This window comes from Sarcophilus harrisii, chromosome 3 (genome assembly GCF_902635505.1).
Source record: "Sarcophilus harrisii chromosome 3, mSarHar1.11, whole genome shotgun sequence".
NCBI lineage: Eukaryota > Metazoa > Chordata > Mammalia > Dasyuromorphia > Dasyuridae > Sarcophilus > Sarcophilus harrisii.
The window spans coordinates 363,573,779-363,598,737 of NC_045428.1; the positions used below are offsets into that span (position 1 = coordinate 363,573,779).

At 35.6% G+C, this 24,959-nt stretch overlaps 1 protein-coding gene across 2 annotated transcripts in view; it reads left to right on the forward strand.

Annotated features, from left to right (window-relative positions):
* The window catches only part of UBASH3B (ubiquitin associated and SH3 domain containing B), a 160,593-nt gene extending 149,949 nt beyond the window's left edge, over positions 1-10,644 (forward strand). For both annotated transcript variants that reach the window (XM_031960177.1, XM_031960176.1), the window contains exons 12-14: positions 3,272-3,378; positions 5,346-5,455; positions 9,234-10,644. In XM_031960177.1, the coding sequence (XP_031816037.1) occupies positions 3,272-3,378; positions 5,346-5,455; positions 9,234-9,371 (355 nt within the window). In that variant the 3' untranslated portion in view covers positions 9,372-10,644. The remainder of the gene's footprint in view (positions 1-3,271; positions 3,379-5,345; positions 5,456-9,233) is intronic.
* The last annotated feature ends 14,315 nt before the right edge of the window (positions 10,645-24,959 follow it).

Genomic DNA, 24,959 nt, shown 5'->3' on the forward strand with positions numbered 1-24,959 from the left:
TCAAAAGCACAAATCCGATGGAAAAACCTCATAGGCATTCTAGGTCAGGTAGGCAATGAGTGTCTTATTCCTAGACTAGTTTATCTAGTATGTTAAGTAGAACCTCAATTGAATCTGCTATTTCCCCTTGTCTTGAGGAATTGTTCTATAGATTAAAAAAAAAAAAGTGGGGGGGGGGGGAGGGATTCAAGATTTTAAAATGTCTCTCCCCATGGGTTGTACTTCACATTTTGTTCTCTCCCCCTCCATGACATTTCTCCCTCAGGACAGTTTTGCTCTGATATGAGGAATGCAGCCAAAAGTACTATTGTTGAGCCAACAGAAATTGTATGTTCTGATGGGAAACTGGGGGACTAGTTGCCAGCCTGGATAAGGTGTCTTCCCCCACAGTTCCATTCTCAGCCAGCCTTGGTTGAATATAAATCTCTGGTTTTCCCCTTAACAGTTCCTAAAATTCTTCTCATTCTGACTTGAAAACTGTGTGTAGATTATTACATCCGCACTGGGGGTTTTTTTGTTGTTGTTCACCCATATTCACAAAAAAGAGGTGAGTCTAGGAAACTTCAAGGGTAGGACAGGGATAGTGCCTGTTTCTCTTCACCTTTTCCCATTTACAGGTGTATATTTGTGCAGCCTTTTGTTTGACTTTTAAACCTACTGACCCTTTATTTTTGTTTATGCCCATGTGAAAGTCAGCATTTGAAAATGAAGGGCCCATCCTCCTTGAGTTACACTTCCTTTGGAATACCTTTAAATTGAAAAGCATTAAGGGAAATGCTAAGTAGGGCCAAAGAAATGGTAGAAGCATGGCCAAGGTCAGATGCCTAAGAACCGGGAGAGCTGAATCCTCATTCTTATGTTCCTGGTCAGTTGCATGGTCTGTATAATTATCTTTTAATAAAATTTAGACTTGTATACAGTATGATCTTTGTCACAATCCAGGCCACAAGGCACAGGAAGGAATTACAGGTTCACAGAATTTGAAGGTTGTCTAGCTTATGCAGAAAAAGAACTCCCACAATATCATCCCTGATAAACAGTCATCCAGCTTCTGCTTGAAGACCTCCAAGGAGGGAAATCCAATCACCCTTCTACAATCCATCCCACTTTTGGACAAATCTAATTATTGGGGCAGATAGGTAATGCAATGAGTAGAGCCCTAGGCCTTGGAGTCAGCACAATCTGAGTTCATATCTAGCCTCATATGCATACTAGCCTTGTGACTGAGCAAGTAAGTCACTTAACCCCTATTTGCCTCAATAACTCATCTGTAAAATGGGGACATTTTCTTCTTGGAGAAGCATATGATGAACCACTCCAGTCTCTTTGCCAAGAAAATTCCAAAAGGGATCAAAAAGAGTTGAATATAACTGAAAAATGCCAGGCATTATAGATACAAAACAAAAACAAAACCATCCATGCTCTAAAGGACATTACATTCTGTTGTATGTTTGATGTGTGAGAGATCCAGTAATAGAGTAAGTGGGATTAGAAGATTTCTAATGAAGTGTTTTCTGGTCCCTTGAGAGACATTAGTTTTCCTTTATAACTGCAGTCATGGAAGGAAAAGTATTGTTAATACAGCTGTATAAATTAGTACTGTCTTATGAGCCTTGAGACCTAGAAGAAATAAAACTGATCATGAAACATAAATTGTGACCCACTGCAATAGTTCTCTGGCTCTTTGTGTCATTCTGTTTTGCTGTTTATAGGCTTTAGATTCAGTTTCTCTTAACTATAGTCATGAGTGGACAAATTTAATGAAATCTTTATAAACACTCACAAAATGTAGCATTATAGAATTTTTGAACTAGAAGTGACAATTAGAAATTGTCTTCTCAATCTCCTCCTCCTACCCCCATGCATATGTATTTTGCAGATTAAAAACAAAGGCTCCAGAGTAAGAAAAAGGAACTTACAAACTGCCTACTCCAATTCTTTCCTGAAACCAGTTGATGTCTTATATTTATTCTCGGTGGTGTATTCTCCTGTTAAACATAAGCTCTTTGGGGATTAGCCTGTCTCATTTTTATCGCTGGATTCTCAGTACCCTATCAGAGTGACTGGAGCACAGTAGATATTTGGTAAATGCTTGTGGAATTGAATCTCACTATACTATGATGCTGGCAGACTTGCCTAATCTAGACCTAGAACCATGATGGAGTGGAATGAGAATCAGAGTCAGGGCACAACCTTTGACACAAACAAGTTGTGTATCTTTGATCAAATCACTTAATTTCTTTGGGCCTCAGTTTCATTCTCTGTAAAATTAGGTGATTGAACTTTTAAAATTTGAACTAAAGTATCTTTCAGGTTATCAAAGCAATTCTGATGGATTTTATGAAAGCAGTTCTTCTAATGATCTGCCCAATATCTTTTTCATTTTACAAAGAAGTCTATAAAGGAAGAAGTATATACAATCCTAAATATTTCTTAAACTTGTTTCTAAAGAATATTTGGTACAAGGAGAGTTAGATGATTGATACAGATTCAGGAAATATCTAAAAACCTCATTTGATCTCAGTTTTTCCTTCCTCTAACCCTTTGATCATAATAAATCATTAAAGCTATGGTTAGACAATGACCAAGTCAACTGGTAAATAAATAATCTGACATTGTGTAGACAAGATAACCAATTGATTTATTAGACTTCAATTCTTCAGAGGATGTCTCTTTGAATTTCAATTTCCTTATTTGTAAAATAAAAATAGTACTTACATTCCCAAGTTCACATGGTGATTGTGAAAAGGGTACTTTGCAAACTTTAAGTACTTTGAAAATTTGCTGTTATCATTATGGTGGAATGATGTAGAAAGGACAGCTCTCTGCTTCTCAGTTGCCCCATTTAGAAAAATGTTTCTTGTACCTGTCTTTTCCTTAGAGTTGCTATATAGTAAAAAAAGGAAAAAATAAATATTCATTAAAAAATCAGGGACAGGGTGCCAGTAAGAAAACTGAGACTAGTTATTTACTATGTTTTGGACTTTCGTATGTTGTACTGGATATCTATATGGGTAATTTCTGCTAAAGAAAATCTCCCTACCAATGCAATCAGCCTGCATTATAACCTACATGCTTTAAGGATTGCTTGGGGTACCAAGGTGAAATGACTTTCTCAGAATGTGTTGAACAGACATAAACACAGCTCTTTATGATTCAGACTATACAACACTATCTTTCCTACCCCCAAATTCATGTTTGTTGTTATCACTCATTCTGTCTCCAACTGTCAAAATGCCTTAATTTCTTTTGGTCTCTCTTCTGTTTATAGACCTCATATACCAGTCAGCAAATTAGTGATTTCTGAGTCCTATGATACATACATCAGTAGAAGCTATCAAGTCACGAAAGAAATCATAAGTGAATGTAAGAGCAAAGGTAAGCAGTGTTCTCTTTTTCTCCATCTTGAATCCAGTGGTCATTCTCTAGCATAGTTGACTTGTTTCTCTTGTTTCTTTTAAGATTGTTTTAGCAGCCAAATGATTAATGTAAAAGAAATATTTTCCCAATTTTTTGTATAGACATTATATTGTATAGACGTTAAATTTGTATTATCTTGTGAATGTCTCAGATGACAGGGAATTCCACTGAGGCACGCTGGATATAATGTTGCTGCATATAATGTTACTCAAAGTAACATGAAATACAGCATTAGATGGTTGGATATTGTACCATCATCCTATATTACATGGAATACAGAATAAGATGGCACATGCTGTACATTATAACACTACTAGTAACATGAAATACAATATTAGATGGTACCATATTGAATGATATCCCTCACCCTATGACATGGAATGCAGAATCTGATGGTACATGCTGGATATTGTTTAAAGGCATTCATTTTTAGAAGTAGCAGACTGTGACATGCCAGCTTTGCCTATAAGCTGATCACATGGCAGCCTAGATGATATTAATCTATTCAAGTCATTTATTGTTTCAGACTGTTAAAGTTGTGCCTGATGATTTGCCATTTGATTATTGCTTGAGGTTTTGATTCTTTTATTTTTTTCTTCTGTAACATATCCCCTGTATACAGAATTAAGCCCATTCTATTTCCTTTGTAAAACAAACTATATTATTTTCAAATTATTATTTGAATTTTGGAATAGCTAGGATGGCCAGATTATTGTAAAATGTTCCCAAAAGTCACTTTCACATCACTCATTTTACCACTACTTAGCCTTAGTGCACACTTAATAATGTCCTATTAGTCAGAAAATTCTAAAGGCTCAGGACTGTGTGGAATAAAAAAATCCCCTCTGGATCTTTTTTTTTTTTTTTTTTGGTCCAGACCTGTGAGTTATTAAAGAAAATAGTTTCTGACATAAAAGCTACCTCCACCAATGCAAATTAGCCAATTTTCTGTGAATGGGTAGTCATAAAGAGTTATTGGGGACACTGAGAGGTTAAGTAATTTATCCAGTGTCACACGGCCAGTTAGAGCTAGAATTTGAATCCAGGTCTTCCTGACTAGCAGACCAGTTTGTTTGTTTGTTTGTTTTTTTAACAAAAATTATGTCTGCCTGCTTGTTATGTAAGTCCTTATTTCGTAAACCAGAACCTGTGTATAATAGAGGTAAAGCATCATAGATTTTGAGGTAGAAGTTCAATCCCTACATTTAACAGATGAAGGAATAAGTCTTAGAGAGTCTAAAGTGATTTGCCCTTGGTCATATGATTAGTAAGAGTCTGAAGCAGGATTTGAACCCACAGATTTCTGACTCTGAATCTAGTACTACAGCACCACCCTCTAAGTTCCAAGGAAGGAAAAGACTAATTTTCAACCAAGGAAGAAGAGAGAGCAGGGATCCTCAAACTTTTTAAATAGGGGGCCAGTTCACTGTCCCTCAGACTGTTGGAGGGCCGGACTATAATATATAGCATTATATTTAGTATATATATAGTATATAGTATAATAAAAACAAAAACTTTGTTTTGTGGGCTTTTTAATAAAGAAACTTCATAGCCCTGGGTGAGGGGGATAATCGTCCTCAGCTGCTGCATCTGGCCTGTGGGCCGTAGTTTGAGGACCCTTAAGAGAGAGGATCAGGGACAACTTCATGGAGGAAGTGGCATTTGTACTAGGTCTTCAGGGACAGATAGAATGCTAAAAGAGATGGGGTGGAATGGTGATGGGAAGGCATTCTGGAATGACATAAACAAAAGTTAGGAGACAGAAAAGCAAGGGGAGTGTTTATGCAACAGTGAGGGGAAGAGTTTGGTGGAATAGAATATCTAACAGGAAGAAATGGGAGAGGCTGTGGCGCAGGCCGCCATTTTGCAGATCACCTAGGTAGTCTCCCAAAGCCGCTTTCTCATGCTTGCTGTTCCATTCCCAGGAAATAATATCTTGATAGTGGCCCATGCATCTTCCCTCGAGGCATGTACCTGCCAGCTCCAAGGACTCTCACCCCAGAACTCCAAGGACTTTGTGCAGATGGTGCGAAAGGTAATTCACACTACTACTTAAATGTTTAAGTGCTAAGCAGGACCTGATGTTTTCATTATGTTTTATTGGCTGACTGGTGGATAAAAATGTAAGATCTTTATGTGTGGTAGTACATTCATTCTGGAGCCACATTTTACTGGGAGCCTTATTTGTATGAGACATTGTGCTAGGTAGTATTGGGACTAAAAGATGTAAACAATACTGCCCCTGTCCTCTTGAAACTTGCAATCTAATAATGAGAATAAAAAAGCCCCATAAGCCTACATAACTAAAATACAAAGTATAAGATGTTTCCTGTGAAATGGTACAAAGGGTAAGTATTATACCAATTCAGAGGAGGGAAAGATCATTTTGACCTAGGTAATCAGAGAAGACTAAGAAGGAGGTCTTGAAAATTGGTAAGAAGGCTGTCTTTAAATTTTTCTAATTTATAATAAGTCATAAATAAATTTATTTTAAAATAATTCTTTTGTATGCATATAATTTTGTCATTACTTAAAGACAAAAGCAAATTTTCATGCTACTAAGATGCTTGTTTATTTTTACATAAAGAATTAAATCTTGGCACAATATCTGATACCTTTTACTGTTGCCAAATTTTTTGGAACCCCCCCCACATTCAGTTATGTGACTCCACATGGTGTTGTAACCCACAATTTAAATGGTCTTGCTGTAAGGAACTCCATTGATAAATGTCTTTTCTTTAATTTTTCCCATTATATTATTTAAAACATAAATAACATTATTAATTATGTAATTGATGAATTATAGAATCTATTGGTGGTATTAATAATATAATCAATGAATATAAATAGTTATGTGGGGGACAGGTAGGTAACTCAGAGGATAGGCCCAGAGTCTGGAAGACCTACATTCAATCTGACCTCAGACACTTGTGTGTCTGTTCCTGGGCAGTGCTTACCCCTATTTGCCTCAGTTTCCTCATCTGTAAAATGAGCTGGAGAAAGAAATGGCAAACCAGTCCAGTATCTTTGCCAATAAGGTTGAAATGGAATCATGAAGAGTTGAACATGACTGGAAAATGACCCAATAATAACAAAATTATGTAACACTTTAAAGTTTGCAAAACATTTAAAAAATATTTTATCTTTACAACATCCCTGAGAGGCAGGTGCTATTATTCTCATTTTACAAATGGGACAATTTATGTGTGTATCAAAAATTATTAGCTGGTCAAGTGTTTAAGGAGCTCCAACTCAACTGCCCTATTTCAATGACAATATCTCAGTATTAAAATAAAATTTATTTCTTCAATTTTGCTTCAAAATAATCACCATTCCCCTTTAATCTCACTCAAGCTTTTATGGATTCTGTTCATTTGTTTTGAATCCTAAAGGTTTCTGTTGCCAAATTTAATTTGGAGAAGGTTAGTTTTAAAGTTTCCCTGTCTTGCCATTCTTTCACATTCCAAATAGTATTTACAAACCAAACTTTATTTTCCTTCTAGTTGAGCATAGCAACAAGCTAAGGGGAAGAATAGGTAATATGCTCTATCAGTAGCATCAAAGTCAAATAAAAACAAAATCAACAAATGATACATAAAGATCCCCTAGGGCCAACATATTGACTTAGAAAGCCACATACTAAACGCCTACATTTTATTTTATTTTTGTTTATTTTATTCTCAATTACATCTTAATCTGCTTAAAGCATTGGCATAGACTATGTATTTTTACTAGATGACAGAATCAGGATTTAGAATGATCTTAACAGAAATTTTTATCCTGAATCCCAACAGGGATACATATAAAGTCCTATATTTAGGTTACAGTAATCAATTATGTGAATACAGTATGGGAAGGACCTGACCTGTCAACAATAATGTGACAAAGATCTGGGGGCCTTAAATTACTATAAAGTCAATATGAATTAACAATATACTGCCTTATTATTTTTTAAGCAGTCAATGAGGCATCCTTAGAGTAGGTAGTGGTCCCCCTGTACTTTGTACTAATCAGATCACAGTTTGGAATAGTGTCAGCTCTGAGCTCTTACCAACTAACAGTGCAATCTGATCTCACCCATCTCTGTTTGGTTTAGCCACTCAGCCTCTTCGAGATGGCTCCAGTCTGATCCCAATCTAGTGAGCCTCTTGCATTGGTCCCTGATCTCATTACCTCCATTTTTCCCTGACCATAGGCAATAAGAGAGTACATCCTATTCACTAGCTATTAATTCAGATTTTTTGTGTAGAATTTCCTTAAAATGGAACATATTTTTATATGCGAATTCTGAACTCGTTAGTCAAGCTGCCTGAATTTACTAATGGCTGTTTAAAAGTTAATAAGGTTATTGTCTAAAATACTTTAATGGATCTGTGGATGCTTCGATATGTGTTCTACCTCCATTGATGAAGATGGCTCAAGATTGTGGCAGGGTGGAGAATTCTGAGATGAAGACAAGTTCTATTTGGGTGAAATGGTTTCATTCTTCTCAAGCATGGTCCAACTTGGAGGAGTAGAGCAAGCAACATCAATTGAAATCTAGAGGAATTGAATCATTTCACAGCTCCATCAGCAGTACATCAGAATGCTTTCCTTCCTAAAGTCTACACCATCCCTCCTGATATTGATTAATATCCATCTTTATTCCATATCTATTGGTTTGTATAATTAGAACTAGAACTTAAGTGTTGTTTTAATTGGTATTTATCCTATTAGTAGTGATTTAAATCAAGGGCATTTCTCTTGTGGTCTTTTATAGTTTGTAATTCTCCTTTTGAAAAAAATGTTCATATCCTTATTCACTGAGAAATGGCTTTTGACATTGCAAATTTATGTCAATTCCCTCCATTTTCTGATTTAAAACTTGCTAGTAATATTTGATGCAAATATTTTTCCCATTCTACCATTTCTCTAATTCTATCATCATTGATTTTATTTACACAAAAGCTTTTTCGGTTTACATATTCTGATATCACTGAAAGTTGTCTGCTTTATCTTTTATTGCTCTCAGTTGCCTTTTATTTAGCTAAAAGTATTCTCTCCCTCTCTCTAGCCATAGATGGGAAAGATACATGATTTCATTCTCTTCTAATACTTTTTAGTGTGACCTTTTATATTTTGGTCACATATCCATTTTGAATTCATTGTGGTAAATATAAACTTTTGACCTAAATTAATTTTTTGCTACTTTTCAGCTTTTCCAGCAGTTTTTTTCATGAAAAAGTGACCTGAAAATAACTAAACAACATACATATATACACCTATTCATATACACATATACACACACATATATATGATGTACATATACACAGTTATACGTATATAATATTTATACACATATATTTACTTAATTAATTTAGAAACTATGATTCCTAGAACTCTTATCCCCATTTTCTTTCCTTATTCCACCATCATGACGAATGTAAAAGGGGGTTGCATAGGCTAGGGTATTGTTTTTAAATTTCTCTTGTTTTTTTGTGTTACCTTGGCTACTAACTATATCTTTGTTTTAAAACTTATTTTATGTAATACAATTACAATTATAATTGTGTGTCTGTAGTTAAAGGAAAAAAGTACAAAGTAGAGTAATTTCAGACAGCCTTGGAAGGGGAACAAATTCAAAATATATTTGGCTGATACTTGGCACTCATTAGAATCTCCCTACCCTTATAAAAAGTTTGACTATTCTGTAAGATTTTACTTTTAGTCTTTTATTTGTTTTTGTGTATGATCATTAAGCTGATAATGAAAATAAATTCCATTTATGGAATTAAATCTTTTTCTTTTCCCTCTCTTTTCCATTGGAACTACAGATTCCATATCTGGGATTTTGTTCATGTGAAGAATTAGGAGAAACGGGAGTCTGGCAGCTGACAGATCCACCCATCCTCCCCCTCACACATGGACCAACTGGAGGTTTTAACTGGAGAGAGACATTACTTCAAGAATAGACAACAGCGAACAAGACTGGAAACAAGCCCTTTATAGGCTTTGGAGAAGTCCTTTTTGTGTTTCATAACAACAGAGCAAACACATAACATTTATTCCAGTATATTTCCTTTCATGCAGTCTCATGCTAGAAAGTGTACATTGTACTGTATAGATAGATGGAGGAAAGCTCTTGATTTGAGGTAACAATTCACTCTCTTGGCTCTTGGCCTACTCAAGCTCAGCAATGTGGGCTGCTGAGATTCTCCTTCCTGAATCAAGACACCCGTTACAACAGACTTTTCCCCTCTGTTCTGAACTATAGACAGAGGGACCACCCCATGCCTCTGAGAGCAGTCAAGCTCTTTCTTAGGATGATTTCAAGCCAAAAGGATATACACAAAATCCAGATAGGGTGACATTTGGAATCGAATTTGTATTTATTTCCATTTGCCTCTTCCATAAAGCCGCCAAGCTAAGAAATGCATTTGAGGTGATTAGGGGAACACCTGTAAAAACTGTCCTTATCTAGTGCGCTAGATTCTACCTTGATGGCCTCCAAGTAGGTCAGTCTTACACACTTTGTAGGTACTCCATTTTAGAAATATGGGACTTACCCAGATGTTGCCACTGCCTCATAGTAGCAGCAGCAGCAACAGGGGGCCCACTTTGTGCTGTGCTCCACCCCAAACTATTGTCTGGCCAAGGGAACTCTTCTTTTCCAAGCACTTCAAATCCTCAGGAAGAAAGTGAGCTAGAAGTAAGCTAGGATTTGAGAAGCCAAAAGATTTTGGCTTAATATAAAGTGACTTGGAATTACTCGTTTTGTAGTCTAATTTCTCAATCATTGTGTTTTACTTGGCTTAGTCTAGAATAATATAACTTGTTTAGGATGTTGAGCTTTCAAAGGAATGTACAGTCGGTACATAATTTAAGTCAGCAAGAAGCTCATCTTGTGCAATATGTACATCTTTATTAACCATGCCAGTAAGTCAATTATTTGTACATTTACAATGTATGTAATACATATTCAAACATTCATAAATACATTTATTATACAAGAGATGTATGAGAAGTCAGGGAACTAACTTAAAATGACAACAGTCAGGGCTGCACTGATACTTGTGCTGTCTCATTTGTGTGTGTGTGTTTTTAAATTATAATTTAAGATGATATATAGGGCTGTATGAAAAGTTATGGGGGAATCATGTCCTGGGATTTCCCTTCCTTCCTGATTACTGCATACTTTCAAGGGAATTTTATTTAAAAGAAAAAATAAATGACAATCAAACCAAATGTCAATGTGTATTTAATTTTGTGCCTAGTTTGTTATTGACTGATTGAAGTTTTCAGAATTGAATCCAGTACCATACAGAGAGTGAAGAGACTTTAGGAAGTAATATTAGAATGAATCCAGGTATGTCATTAAATATAAAGTAGTAGTTTTGGAAGAGTGGTTCAGTAAGTCAAAAACTCATGTGAAAAATGGTCACAAAGGTTGCCATTTATTACATGAAACTGCTTACAGCCTAATAAATCAAACATGAGTTTATGATTAAGCAGCGGACTTCAGGCAATAGGGACTTTTTAAAGTGAGGAAGGCACAGGGGAAACACAAGAAAGGGCAGAGTGTAGGAAGCAAGGGAGGAATTGGGGAGAAACTAGGAGGGGGCAGGGAGGATCCTAGTAGAGAATTAAGTCTAGCTAACAATCTGTCTTAAGATATACAATCAACAGTACCAAGAGGTTCTTCTCTTTGTGATAATGGAAATAGTATGGATGGATAAGAGTTATTAAAGTTCCTGTTCCACATCAAATGGAACAGGATCCAAAACCCTGATGCACAACAGTAGAGGTCTTATAATAATAGATTTGTGATCTATTGGTGCTTGAAGAAGAAAGGGAAAAGAAATGCTAGATACCCATTTTAATCAACAAGTAGTCCCTTTGGTGTTTTACAAAGCAATTGGCAGGTGAAGTGGCTTGCATAAGGTCACAGAGGTAGTTAGTAGGTTCTGTCTCTAAATCCAGTGTCCTTTCCATTAGGCTATTCTGTCTCCCCTGCAAAAGGGAAAATTGGGGAATGAGATTTCTGAGTTTTACATTTTTAGTGGAAAAACCCAACTTATTCTAGTCACATATAAACACTGAGAGAGAATGTCCACATAGAAATTGCCTACCCAATTGCTGATACAACTGGCTAATAAATGTACTACAAATCAGTATCTGTAGTGGGGAGAGAAATAGATTCATTAAGATTTTAAGTGAAATCATATTGCAGCAAATATCCTACTTCTGCTTGTATTTGTTACTAGTGTTCTTGAGCCAATAAACTTATTTTTTCAACTAATATTTATGTGAACTGTATGGCATTGCTTTGATTTATATTATCTAAAGCAAGACTAGAGGCTTTCTTGAAAGAAAGTGTGCCTTGTATAGTATCTGTAAGTATAAAATCGATAGACACAACTGATAATCACAAGTTGTCTTTTCTGTCCATGTAAGTTTGACAGGAAGGGTAGGTAGTAGCTAACTAATCAATTTGGATGAGCAATTCATTATTTTAATCATCTATTAAAAGTCATTTTTAGATGTTGCCTATGTGAGCAGTAGAAATTTGACATAAATGTGGATTGAAGTTTCTTCGTTAGAGAATGTAGATTGAAACCTCTATTGAAGAAGAAAAAGAAGGGTTGTTGGGGAAGAGGCAGGAAGGGTATCAGAATTCTCCAGGGGACTGACCTCCATAACCTAAATTTACTAGATGCTAATAACGTAAAAATAACCCCAACTTGGTTTGAGGGATCATTTTAAGTCTTCATGACAAGAGAGCGCAAAGAAGGTAACATCATATATCCAAATATTAATCTGGATTAATATTTCAAATCAAACTATGGGATGATTTTTCTTGGAAGCTTACTAAGAATCAACTAAATTAGAAAAATCTAATTAGATAAAAAGTATTTCATCATGTGTAGCAGTATAATGCGTATATGTATATATGATATATATTGTTTATATAATAGACACACTAAACTAGATAAAGATATACATATATAAACACACACACACACAAACATATCTCATACACATACAGCCTTAAAATAAACTTTGGTAAAATGAAACTAACTAAAAGCTTTTTATCCTGGTATTGAGCATTTAATATTACATCCTATGCATATGTGTGTGCTGTATCAGTTTTTTTAATGTCCTGGTTATTATTTGCAGATAGGACTTTGTTTTCAGTGGTTTTGAAAATGCTTCTATTCCACTGTGAACATGAGTAATTGGCACATTTTAATGCAAAAGCTGGATGTAATGTTTTCCCAAGCTTCCTTCCCTGTTTCACTAGTAGCTAGGAGCTGATTGCTTTACCTTAGTATTGAGTTCAGAATACAGTGTTTTACATTCCATTTAGATTCATAGAATCTGAATGGACCTAATTTAAATAGCTATCTGATAGCTGAAAGAAAAGGGTAATTTCTACTCTGTTGTGGTAGGTTTGGGCAAGTTTCTACTTTTTATTTTAATGATCTGCTTTAACCAAAGAATTATTTTAAATAATGTTATATATTTAAAATTTTTTTTAACATTTTTATTTAAAGTTTTGATTTCCAAATTCTATCCCTTCTATTTCTCCTTCCCTCCTCTCTCTCCTCTCTGAGATGGCAAGCAATCAGATGTAGGTTATACATGTGTAATTATATAAAACCTTTTCATATTAATCATTTTGTAGAAGAATCAAATAAGAGGAAAAAATGAAAGAATATGAAAAATAGTATGCTTTAGTCTATATGCAATCAATATCAGTTCTTTCTCTGAAGGCAGATAGTATGTTTTATCAATAGTTCTTTGGTATAGTCTTGGATCATTGTACTATGTCATTCACAATGTTTTATTGAACAATATTGCTTATTACTGTGTACAGAATCCTGGTTCTATTCACTTCACTATGCATCAGTTCTTATAATTCTTTCCAAGTTTTTCTGAAATCATCCTGCTTATCATTTCTTATAGCATAATAATATTCCATTACAATCATATACCACAATTTTTTCAATTTTAATCTTTAAGGAATTATTTTCTTCATTGAGCTTTTGTACTTCTTTTTCCATTTGGCCAATTCTGGTTTTATCTTTTCCTATGGTATTAACCTTTTTTTCCTCTTCTACGTTTATGCCCTAATCCTCCCTGTCCCCACAGTGACTTTCTATAATCAAGCTTTTTTTTTTTTCTGTCTTTTTTGTGATGTGGTGTTTTTATGTGAAAGCTGTACTCTGGTCCTGCACTGTCCCAAGCTTTTTGTGCTGGGACTTCTTACTGCTGGCTTTCACTAGGCTTCAGGCTTAGTTGCTTGCTTCCCCTGGAGAGCAGGCTTCCCTTCTGGTTGATACTAAGAGGTAAAGCCCTGCTGCTGGGTTGCTTATGGGAACAGGGTCTTTTTCCTGGTAGGCCACAGGGTTAGGGTTCCACTATTAGTCAGTACCAGGTCAGGGCTTCACTACTGGTCAGCAGTGGGGTGGAAGCCTCTGGGTTTTATGCTGAGTGGGGGGGGGAGGGTGTCACTGGAATGGGACCTTGCTGTGCTCACTTACCCAAGGGGTTGCAGTTGCTGCTCTTGGATTTCATTCCCCTCCTATCCCAGTGAGACAGAATTTTCCTGCTCCTAGGAGGAACTTTTAAGTGGTTTTCTAGTTATTTGGAGGGGAATTTGGGAAGGCTTCAGTGGGTTTCTCCCGCACTTGACCATCTTGGCACAAGAAGTCCAATAAGTTTATGTTTGAAAAGTATGGTTTCACAATAAAAGAAAAAAGAAAAATTACCTGAAGTGATGGTTCAGTGAATCATTGATTTATAGCTCTGTTGTATTTTAGACTGATGTAGTAATATTCTTAGTGATATATAATATATATGCTATATATATATATATATATATATATATATATATATATATTATGTCGTACCTAAAGGTTATCCAGTTGTGTGTAGCATTATCATAAATGCTTCTTTTCTACTCAAGTAATTGTATTCATATTAAAATGAAGTTTCTTATTTCAATTACCTAGTGTCATTGGGAACTAATTGCATGGATGCTACGAAAGAAGTTCTAAACTCCCTGTGATTGTAGGAAGGCTTTCGTGGTAAACAGAAGCTGTTTCTCTGTAAAACTTAGTACACTGCAACTCAAGTGTATAATTTAAAACCAGTGATGAATCTCCCTTTTGAATTTACCCTAGGTAATGAATGTGTTTGAATACAGATGAACTATGGTTTAATTTTCACATGCATCGGCATAGTCACAAACTGTACACAGTCTGCTGTGAACTTTGCAGATAATGAAGAGTGGGATCATTTGCATTTAAATTGTAGTCCAGCACATGTGTGAGAAATAATGAGATGAAAAGTCTAAACGGCTGCTGGGGGTAGAGGGATGGGGAGAGACTTAACATCTATTTGAGTTAACATTCACTTTACAAAAGAATGAAGAATATTTTCTTAGTTGATAACAAATGATTTTCATGTTTAAACATAGGACTGAAAATGGATTTGCTTCTCTTTAATGCTTAAACATATTGAATTTCTCTAGGAAAATTACAAGTTATAATGGAAATTCAAGTAGAAGGGAAAAAATTGACTATAAGCAGAATTAATATAATATTTTAAAAATACATGTAAAATTATGCTAACAGCATGTAAGTTTAAAATGATAGAGTTGAGTAATCAAACTTTGTATATAATCAATTCTTAACAATTTACTCTATCACTCAACTGCCATCACTCAGCCAAGTTAGTATACTATTCAAAACAGGCTCTCTATAGTCTATAGATGGGTAACGGGAAGAATAGACTATTTCCTCCCTTCTTTAATTTCTACTTAATTATTGAGAATTCTACCCAAAAGTGTTTTGCCTTGACATTTTTGAACACAAGAGGTTTTAAGCTATTATGTTACTGTTTACTATGTTTTATGCAACGTGATTCAGGTGTATTAATTTGGGAAAAAAAAGTTATTAAGAAGAAAACTCCATATATAACAATTATATTGCCAAATTCCCATGGCATTTATATTTTTATTTCTGATTTTAATTGCTGTGAACTTTAGGAAGAGCTGTGGTATCACTATAATGAGCTCATTGCATTAAAAGAGCATCTCACTTTAAATGACTTCTAGATGCTTCAATAATCAAGAGAGTACATCTTCCAGTTATAGCAAAATTGAGTGAGCTGCTTTCTGATCATATCATTAGCTGTTACTGTGGTCATTATATTTATCATCCATTAAAAGTGTCATTATCTACTTCTGGACTGAGGGTACAATTAATTTCTCTATTCCAGTCAGAAATGGAAGGATTTTCTAGCAGGATCACTCCTTTGACAATTCTATCCTTTGGATAAAACTTTTCTAAAATATATCTCAGGCCAGATCTTGCTCTTCTAGCTTCTGGAATCACTCAGAACTGGTTAGGATAAAAAACTGCTTTGAGAGGCAGGCTTCTCCCCAAAAGTCTTCCAGGGCACTGCCTTTGGAGGTTATTTAGTATGTTTGACCCTGACTGTGCTGACTAACATAGGATATAATTCTACAATATAATTAGATTGTGATTGTCTTAGAAAGAGTCCACAGTCATCTGGCTTCAGGCATTCTATATCCTTCCTGAAGCTAAGTAAGCCATGTTATGTCCATAGCAAAAGGTTTTGGTTTTATTGTTAATTTTAACAAGTAAAAAAAGGATGATTTCATTCATGTTACTATCCTCATGGTGATATATCTCCCAAGATTGAGTTCCTTTAAGACCAGATGTATAGTAAGATTTATTTATTAGAAAATTACCCTTTTGTCTATTCTAAAACTATCTTCCATTGCAAATCAATTTCTGTCTGGCCACAGATATAAACAGATATAGCCCCAATAGAAGTTGAGTTTAGGCTTTTGTATTGGCACTGGAACAAGAAAATCTGGGCTAAATGCAATGAGAAAATCCATAAGATTTTTAAATCTGGGTCCACACTACCTAAAAATCAACAATCATATTAACTCTATCATAGGCTAAGCACTTGTTTCTGTCCTTGAGGAGTTTACATTTTAACAAGAGAGAGATATACACCTTTGGGAATGTATCTGGTACATACAAAGCGGATACAAGAGGGAAAAGCAACAGCAGCTGAGGAACCCAAAAAAGATCTTCTACCGAAGTGACATAATCTGAGTTTTAAAAAAAATTAGGGATTCTAAGAGGTATGGGCAAGGGAGGACAACATTGCAAGACTGTTGGACAGCCAATGTATCTAGACCAGCATGCATGGAAAAAAGTCTTATCATAGAAGAGACTATATTGTAAAACATTTTAAATGTCAAATGAGAATTTATGTTTGATCCTGGTGATAATAGGAAGCCACTGGAGTTTAGTAAGTGTATGTGGCAGGACAGAGTGAGTTAAAAAGGCTGAACTTATACTTTTTTTTTTTTTTTTTTTTTTTTGTTTTTGCTGAGGCAATTGGGGCTAAGTGACTTGCCCAGGGTCACACAGCTAGGAAGTGTTAAGTGTCTGCGGCCAGATTTGAATTCAGATCCTTCTGACTTCAGAGCTGGTGCTCTATCTATTCCCTGCACCATCTAGCTGCCCTGAACCTATACTTTAGGATTTAGGAAAATAAATTTAGCAGTGATGTGAAGAATGGATTAGAGTTGGGAGAGAAATAAATTATGAGGCTATTGTATACAGTCAGGAAGTGATGAGGGCCAAAGATAAAATGGTAGAGAGAAAGATGTGGTCATAGGAAGAATACAATTTGTCAACCTATGGGTTATATATGTGAGATGAATAAAATTGAGGAGCCAAGAGCAAAACTGGATAACTAGATGGATGACACTATCCCTGACAATAAGGAATTTGAGAGAAAAGATGAGTTTAGTAGAAAAGAAAATTAATTTGGTTTTAGAAATGCTGAATTTGAGATTCCTATGAGATATCCAGTTCAAAATGTCCAATAGACAATTAATAATGAGGTACTGGAGCTTAGGAGCAAGAGTAGAGTAGATATATAGATCTGGGAACTATCTACATAGAGATGATAATTAAATCCCCAGTAATTGATGAAAGCCTCCAGATGAATTAGTATAGAGGGGGAAAAAAGAGAGAAGAGTCCAGGACAGATCCTTGGGGGATACTCCCCAGATAGCAAGTGTGATATGGATGAAGATCTGGTAAAAGAGTCTCAAAAGCAACAGTCAGACAGTAGGAAAATCAACAGAGAAAAGTGCTTTGTAAACCCGGAGAGAAGCAGATGATCAGCTGTGGAAAATCCTGCAGAAAAGTCAAGAAAGATGAGGACTAAGAAAAGGCATTAAATTTAGCTATTTAATGTTCATTGTTAACTTTGGAGAGAGCAGTTTCAGTTAAATAATGGAGACTGAAGAAGATTTAGAAAAGAAAAAAACAGCTAGATGTGGGCAGCTTTTTCAAGATTAGCAGAGAGAAGGAAGAAAGACCTAAGATAATAGCTGGCAGAGATGGTAATATAGTGCTCCACTCCTTAAACTGTGATTTATGACCCCCATATTGGGATGGGGAGTTATAAAATTATGATTAATTATCAGTAAATTTGATTTGTATACTTAAATTTTATAAACCTATATACCCAGGGTCACGTAAAAGTTTCTCCGGCAAAAAGGGAAAAAGTTTAAGAAGCCCTGGTATAGGAAGGGTATTTTTTTTTAAGAAATGGGAGAACTTGAGCATATTTGTAAGCAGCAAAGAAGGAACTAATAGATAAGGAGAGATTAAAAATAAAGAAGATGCATTAAAGTGGAGATAAAATGCTAAAGAATGCTAAAGTAGATGGCATCAAAGGTACATCTAGAGAGGCTGACCTTGGTTAAGAGAAAAGCCACCTTTTCATCAAAGATTGCAGTGAAGGGGGATATGCTGTGGGACAAAAGGGAATGATGTCAAAGGGTTAAGAAGATTAGGAGAGAAGAGGGAGCTCAAAGCAAATGGCCTCAGTTTTTTTCAGAGAAATATGATGTAAAGTCCTCAGCTTCATATTTCTATGATTAATTTCATTAATTTCAAGATTAAGTTCCATTAAAATTGGATTTATTGACAAATTTTATTTGGTAGGAGACTATTTTACTCTTATCCATTCTCAAACAATTCCTTACTTGCAAGTCAATTTATACCTGGCTACAGAAGCTGGGTTTGGACTTTTGGATTGACACTGAAACAATAAAATTTGGGTTAAATTCATTGAAAAAATCCATAGTGATGAGATTTCTAACCTAAAGAGATCTGGGCCCACCACTATCAAAAATCGATCTACAATCATGTATTAACTATTTACCATATACTAAGGACTAGGGATTAAAAAGAAAAAAGAAAGGGAGTCCCTGCCCTCAAGGAGTTTATAAGGTAAAGGGTTCTATGGGAAGTTTGCAAAGAGAAGAGAAAGTTTGGGACAACTACCATGAATAAAGAAATGGAGAATCAAGAAGAGATTGCTTTGATGTCTTGAGTACCCAGTTGAGATTATATAAATTTGAATTGGACCCAATCAACATCACAAAGGACTTGTGATTTTCTCCAACATTATTCAGTAACATATGAGGAAGAGCAAAGGAAAACGATGGTGAGAATAATTCAAGATTGGAATTTGACAAAGCATAAATGGTGACAATGCTAGAAATCAAGGGATTTAAAAGTCAATAATAATGTTGAGTTGAATTGGTTCACTAAAGGAGCAATCAAGGGGGTAAGTGTGGTCAGAACGTGGGTTATGATCTAGGAAGGTAATGAAGAGTGGGAAAGATTATAAGTCACATTGAGGATGAGAAATAAGTTAAAAAATAATTAAATCATGGAGAAAAATGGAATGATGGAAGATTATAATTGGATAAATGAACATCAGAGTTTTTGAAGATAGGAGTAGAATACTTGGGGATGATAATCCAGGACAGAGGTATGAGGTATGACCTCTCAGAAGTATGACCATCTTTGTGTTGAGTTAGAGCAAAGGCAGAGATATAGTGAGTGAAATCTGCTCTGGTTCTTTAGAGACATCAGTATTTACATCTTGAAAATTAGCAAACACTACAAATCAGGACTTGAGTTATTGTTTTGTTAGTTGTCTAGACTTAAGAAATTAATGGTGAAAATATTAATAGTATGGAGTGCATACTTTTTTTGAGAGCAAGTTGTGAAATATTTACTAGCATACTGCTGAGTAAAAAAATAGGTCATGGCAACTAAGTAAATTGAGGAACTACAAAGTTAGAAAATTTAAGCATAACCTAAGTCCTAATGTCTTATTGACATGGGACTCTCTCTCTCTGAAAATCATATCCCCTAAGGAACTAATATATTTAAAAGATCAGATAAATATAATTCCAGCCTGGTAATCCTCTTTTTGAGAAGAAAAGAACATCCAAGTTTCTGGATCTAACTTCTTGCTTTCCCTCCTAACATGAAATTAAATATCCTTTAAGGAATGGCAAAAGTGGGGCAGAGAAGATTAGAGATGGATACTCCCTTGCCAAATATAAAGAGATAGCCCTCACTGCATAAGAGAACATCATAATGTAAGTCCCCTAATATTAGACACAGGGGTGGAGAGGAAGCCTGTGAGGCCAGAACCTTATTCACTGAGAATGGAAGGAAAAAGTTCTAGGTAGTCACCAGAATCTGGACTGGATGATAAATTAGAAGAGTGTAAATCTTAAAGAAGGAGAGTTTACTGACTAATGACAAGGGGAAGATTTTGGAAATGTCACTCCATAGAAGGTGTCCTGTGGCCCCTATGAGTAAGGGTGCATAAGGAAGTATGAGAGAATCAGTACTAGAAAGAATGACCTCAATGATTTTTGGAGGAAACTGGATCTGGGTGAGAGCTAAAAGATGGAGAGAGCAAGAGAAATTTACAAAAAAAAAAAAAAAAAAGGAAATTTATAGTGGGAGTTCCAGAGGGCTTGGTGGAAGTGGGAGACAGAAGTGGAGTCAGACATTAGGGCTTAGTAAGGAATGAAAGAACAGATTGCAGAGAGAGAGGGAGGAATATGTTCTTCCAAAGTCTGGAGTTTAGTCTCACTGAAATGGGAGAGAGTAACAGGGTGTTGGAATTGCTAACCACTGGGGAGTTGATGGGAGAGTCTCCAATGATGAAAACAAGTAATTCAAAGATTCAGGGTCTCTTGGGAAACAGCTCAGCATTCAACTCTAGACTCATAGCAGATAGGGTTGTTATACAAAACTAAATGCACAAACTTACTTTCACAACATTTTCTAGTCACCTTCTTTTACCATGGTTCCCCTTGAAGAGCTTATTTTAATGGCCACAGAATTGAATTCATTAAGCTAAAATTTTTTTTAAAAATTAACTAGACTGTGCAATCATCTCTGCTATAAAGTGAATTGCTATTTTTTTCTAGCCCTTCCTCTGCTTCAAGAAAGCCACTGCAGTGTCAGCAGAGCCAGCCCAAATTGATTTGCCTCCTTGACCTTTTTCTTTTAAAAAAAAATGTTTTTCTGAATCAGCAGCTGTTTGAAGCCTAATACCCTGGTTTAGAAGGCCAGGTCATTCTGTGTGATCACACATTAAAAGCCTCAAAAATTTCCAAGAGGATGGATGAACTATTTACTGGTAGAGTCATCTGGGGGAAGCTTCTGGGTTGTGGCATGAGCTACATATTTTTTGACCTGCCAACTTGGGAAAGGCCATAACCTCTTCAAAGCAATTATGAAAGGTCATTTAAAAAGTTTAAAGCCCTCTTTTATTCTACGCACACACACACACACACACACACACACACACACACATCCCCTACCTTTATTTGAACATTTTATTTCTTGGCTATTGAGCTAATAAGTCTGTCCCTCAGGTGCTATTTGGGTCAGTAGAAAGAAAAAACGTTGGGTTTGAAATTAGAGGACCCAGATTTTAATCCCAGCTTTAGAAATAAATATTGTCCTACATTTTATAAACATGTAGCATAGATTCTGGAGCTACTATCCTAACTTGTCAACCTGAATCTCCAGAATCAGGCTGGTACTTCTTCCTTTGAAACTCCAGAAGACTTTGAGGAGATGGGATAAATCTCACTTGTAAGCTTCCTGCAATAGTTATCAATTGATACCAGACAAAGTTAACTAGTATTTAGAGAGGTTCCTAAGCTAACATAGTAAGAACAGTTGGTATAAAATATAATATCCAAAAGTATGTGGCATATTCTCTTAGAAGAACATATAAAATCCAGGAGAAAATCAGCTCAAACATACTTAATTCAGAGCTAACTCACAGCTCTGGACTCCTTAGATTGGAGTCTCCAGGATTTCCCTTTAGTAACAATATAGTATTTTGCCAACTTTCTTGAAATTGCCTTTTCTTAGCAAGTCTAATTGTCCTTGGTTCCCAGTAAAGAACTTGCCACTAATTGTTCCAGAAATGGAGTTGGAATGTTAATGGGATATACAAAATCATCTGGACTTTTCACGCTTTATAAGATTCTCATCTGGTCAAGGTTGGGGTAGGGGACTGATGAGGAAGAGACAAAGACACTTTCTTTCTCCATCCCCATGCCATCCTTCTCAGGGGCCGCTTCCACCACTCACCCTCCAAACACTGGAATGGTTGGGTTACAAACTAGCTTTCTACTTTATAGAAGATTCCACGGAACATAATCAATTCTCCTTAGCCAATAGAAATATATCTCTTATGAAGTATCATTTCACTTCCTCTGGTGACCTTCACTCCTGGAGTGAAGGTCACCAGAGGAAGTGAAATTGGAGGAGTGAAGGTCACTAGAGGAAGTGAAATTATCAATTAATTACATTAAGTAGATTGTTCAGTGCCTTAGATTAACTGAGTAATTAATTGATTCAAAAGAAATATCTGTACTTGGTTGAAGTATCAGCGCTAGATACCTGTTTGATAGTTTAGTTAGGAAGGAAGGTTGATTGATTGATTGATTAAATTGATTAAATCAACATCAACCCTTACTTACAGTATATATTAAATACTTCTATTTTCCCCTTTTTGGGGAGACCCGAAACATGAGCCAAATCTAAGCTTTAAATTATTTTTTTTCCAGGATTCAGAAGGAGTGTGTAGGGAGCCAGAGAAATGCTTCTATACTTCAGGCTCTCTTAGGACTGAACCCAACCCATACACATGGTTTAAAGATAGAGAACACCTTATGAGGAGACAGCAAACACCTCAGCTATTCCATTTTTCTAATTTCAAGCTCCTTCTGAGAGAAATAGGAAGCCTTGTAGTATCTGGTAGGTCTTTGGTTCTCCACTTATGGCACTTAACTAACTAATTTCTCTCTTAGAAAAACCAAGAAAATTTTTTAAAAACCCATCCTATATTCCTAATGTTTTTAAAGATCAGAGTTTATTCTAACAAGAAAATCATCCTCAAAATTCACAAGGTAACTCTTTTCTCTACACCATGTTCCTCTCCACCACACACACACACACACACACACACACACACACACACACACACACGTCCCTAACCCTAATAAATATATAACTGACAATGCTTAATAGCAGGGCACTTAGATAATTGTGAATGTCTCCTAAAAACAAATAGCAAAATGACCATTTTTCTTTAACCACAAGACACTTTTCAACACTAGATACATATTAGCTGTTCAGAATAATATGTGTTGAATCAGTCTATGGGCAGGAGATACAACTTTCTCTTCTCTGTCCTATATGGTCTATTCTTAGCAGCCCGAGCCTGCTCCTTTCCCTGGCCAACCACGAAACTCAATGAGTCTGGCCACAAAGAGGGAAACTGGGGGGGCTACAAGCCACAGGGTCCATGACAGGAACATGTCAGGCTAGCATTGTTTCCATCTGTGACAACTTCATTTGGGGTAGGAGGAAGGTCCATGATGCTTTCTCAAGGTCTATCAGTGACCAAATACTGCATCTGTGGGTGAGTAAGAGATATTCTTTATAGTCTAAAAACCAGCTTCTAAAGAATTAAGTCATTCTCTGGGAGGAAGGAGAGGGTGGAATATACAGCTTAGTGTCTTTTTTGGTCACCTAGAGGAACATGTGAACAGAGTAAGCATTTTTGTTTTTTGTGGGGTTTTTTATTCTGTACATATATCAAGGACAGTCCATTATTGTTCTCTGGATTTTTTGGGGTTACTGGTTTGGTTTTTTTTTTTTTGTTGTTGTTTTTTTACATGTAGTCCTGCTATTTTTTCCTGTTCTTTCTCTGAGTTGAGAGTTTCCCACCAAAGGCAAATAGAGAAAATGATACCTAGATCCTTCTCCTTTCACACAAGGAAAAGTAAAAGTGTTTAGTTCTGCCCCTGCATGGTTGCAACAAAAAATATAAAATTAATTGGAATTCTGGTGATCATGGAATATTCCATGATCAAATTAAAGTATATCCAAATTATAGGCATTAAATTGAAAGCATATTAAACAGATTTTTTTTAATGAACATTCGATTTGAGTCTTTAACACAAAAAGCTGATTAAGAGTTCAAATGGACCACATAACACTTCCTCATCCCACCCTCTTCCTCCACTCATATATATTTTGGGGGTTTTCAAACAAGTGTAAACTAGAAAAATCTGCAATTGCAACAGAGTCTTCCTCTTTATGACTCCCTGAATTTAATTAATTCAAATCTTTTCCCAGAGTATTTTCACTGGCTTAAATTGCAAAATCCCAAGTAGTTACTTTCACTTCTGTTTCTTAGAAGCATAGTCCTTAATAACTTCATACATTCAGTTTAAAGTAACAAGCTCAAAATTTGATAAATCAGCCAATATTCCATGGTTAGGTTAGCATCATCCCTACCATAGGATGGCCCATCTGACTGTCCCAGAAACAAATCTGTCTCTTTTGACTTAGAGGCACAGATTCATATATTCTATTGAAGTGCTTCTGACATTTTTAGAGAACAACTTTTAAAAAAAAGTGTCACACACAATATTAATGTTTTATTAGTTTCCAGGACTTCAGGAAACATATAATACAAAAAGTTAGTATATATTCAGTAATTCTTTAAATTTTTTCTTTTAATGTTATTAATCACCACAGCATCTAAATACCCTTGAGATAATATGTATTATAATAATGAGATAATATTTATTATGATGCAATATTTATTCAGTCTATAGAAGTTTGACTATTTCCAGTTTCCTATGTTGATGATAAACCCCTTACAATAACTGCAGCTTTTCTACTTCCACCATTCTTCCCAGGGCAGCTAAATGCCCCAGTGGATAGAACCCTGGACCTGGAGTCAAGAAGACCTAAATCAAAGTCCAGCCTCAGATACATACAAGCTTAGCGACCCTAGACAAGTCACTTTAACCTGTTCTCCTCAATTTCCTTATCTGTTAAATGAACCTAAATAATAACACCTACCTCCCAGAGTTGTTAGGAGAGTCAAATGAAATAATGAATGTGTAAAGTACTAGCACCTACTAAACTACTAAGAGGTCTTCGAAGTCTTCAAGTCCAATGCCCTCATTTTGCAGATAAATACACTATAGCTCAAGGACATTTAATTTCTTGTCCAAGGCCACAGAAGTAAGAAATAACATAGGATTTGAACTCGAGTCTTATGATTGCCGAGGCAGCATT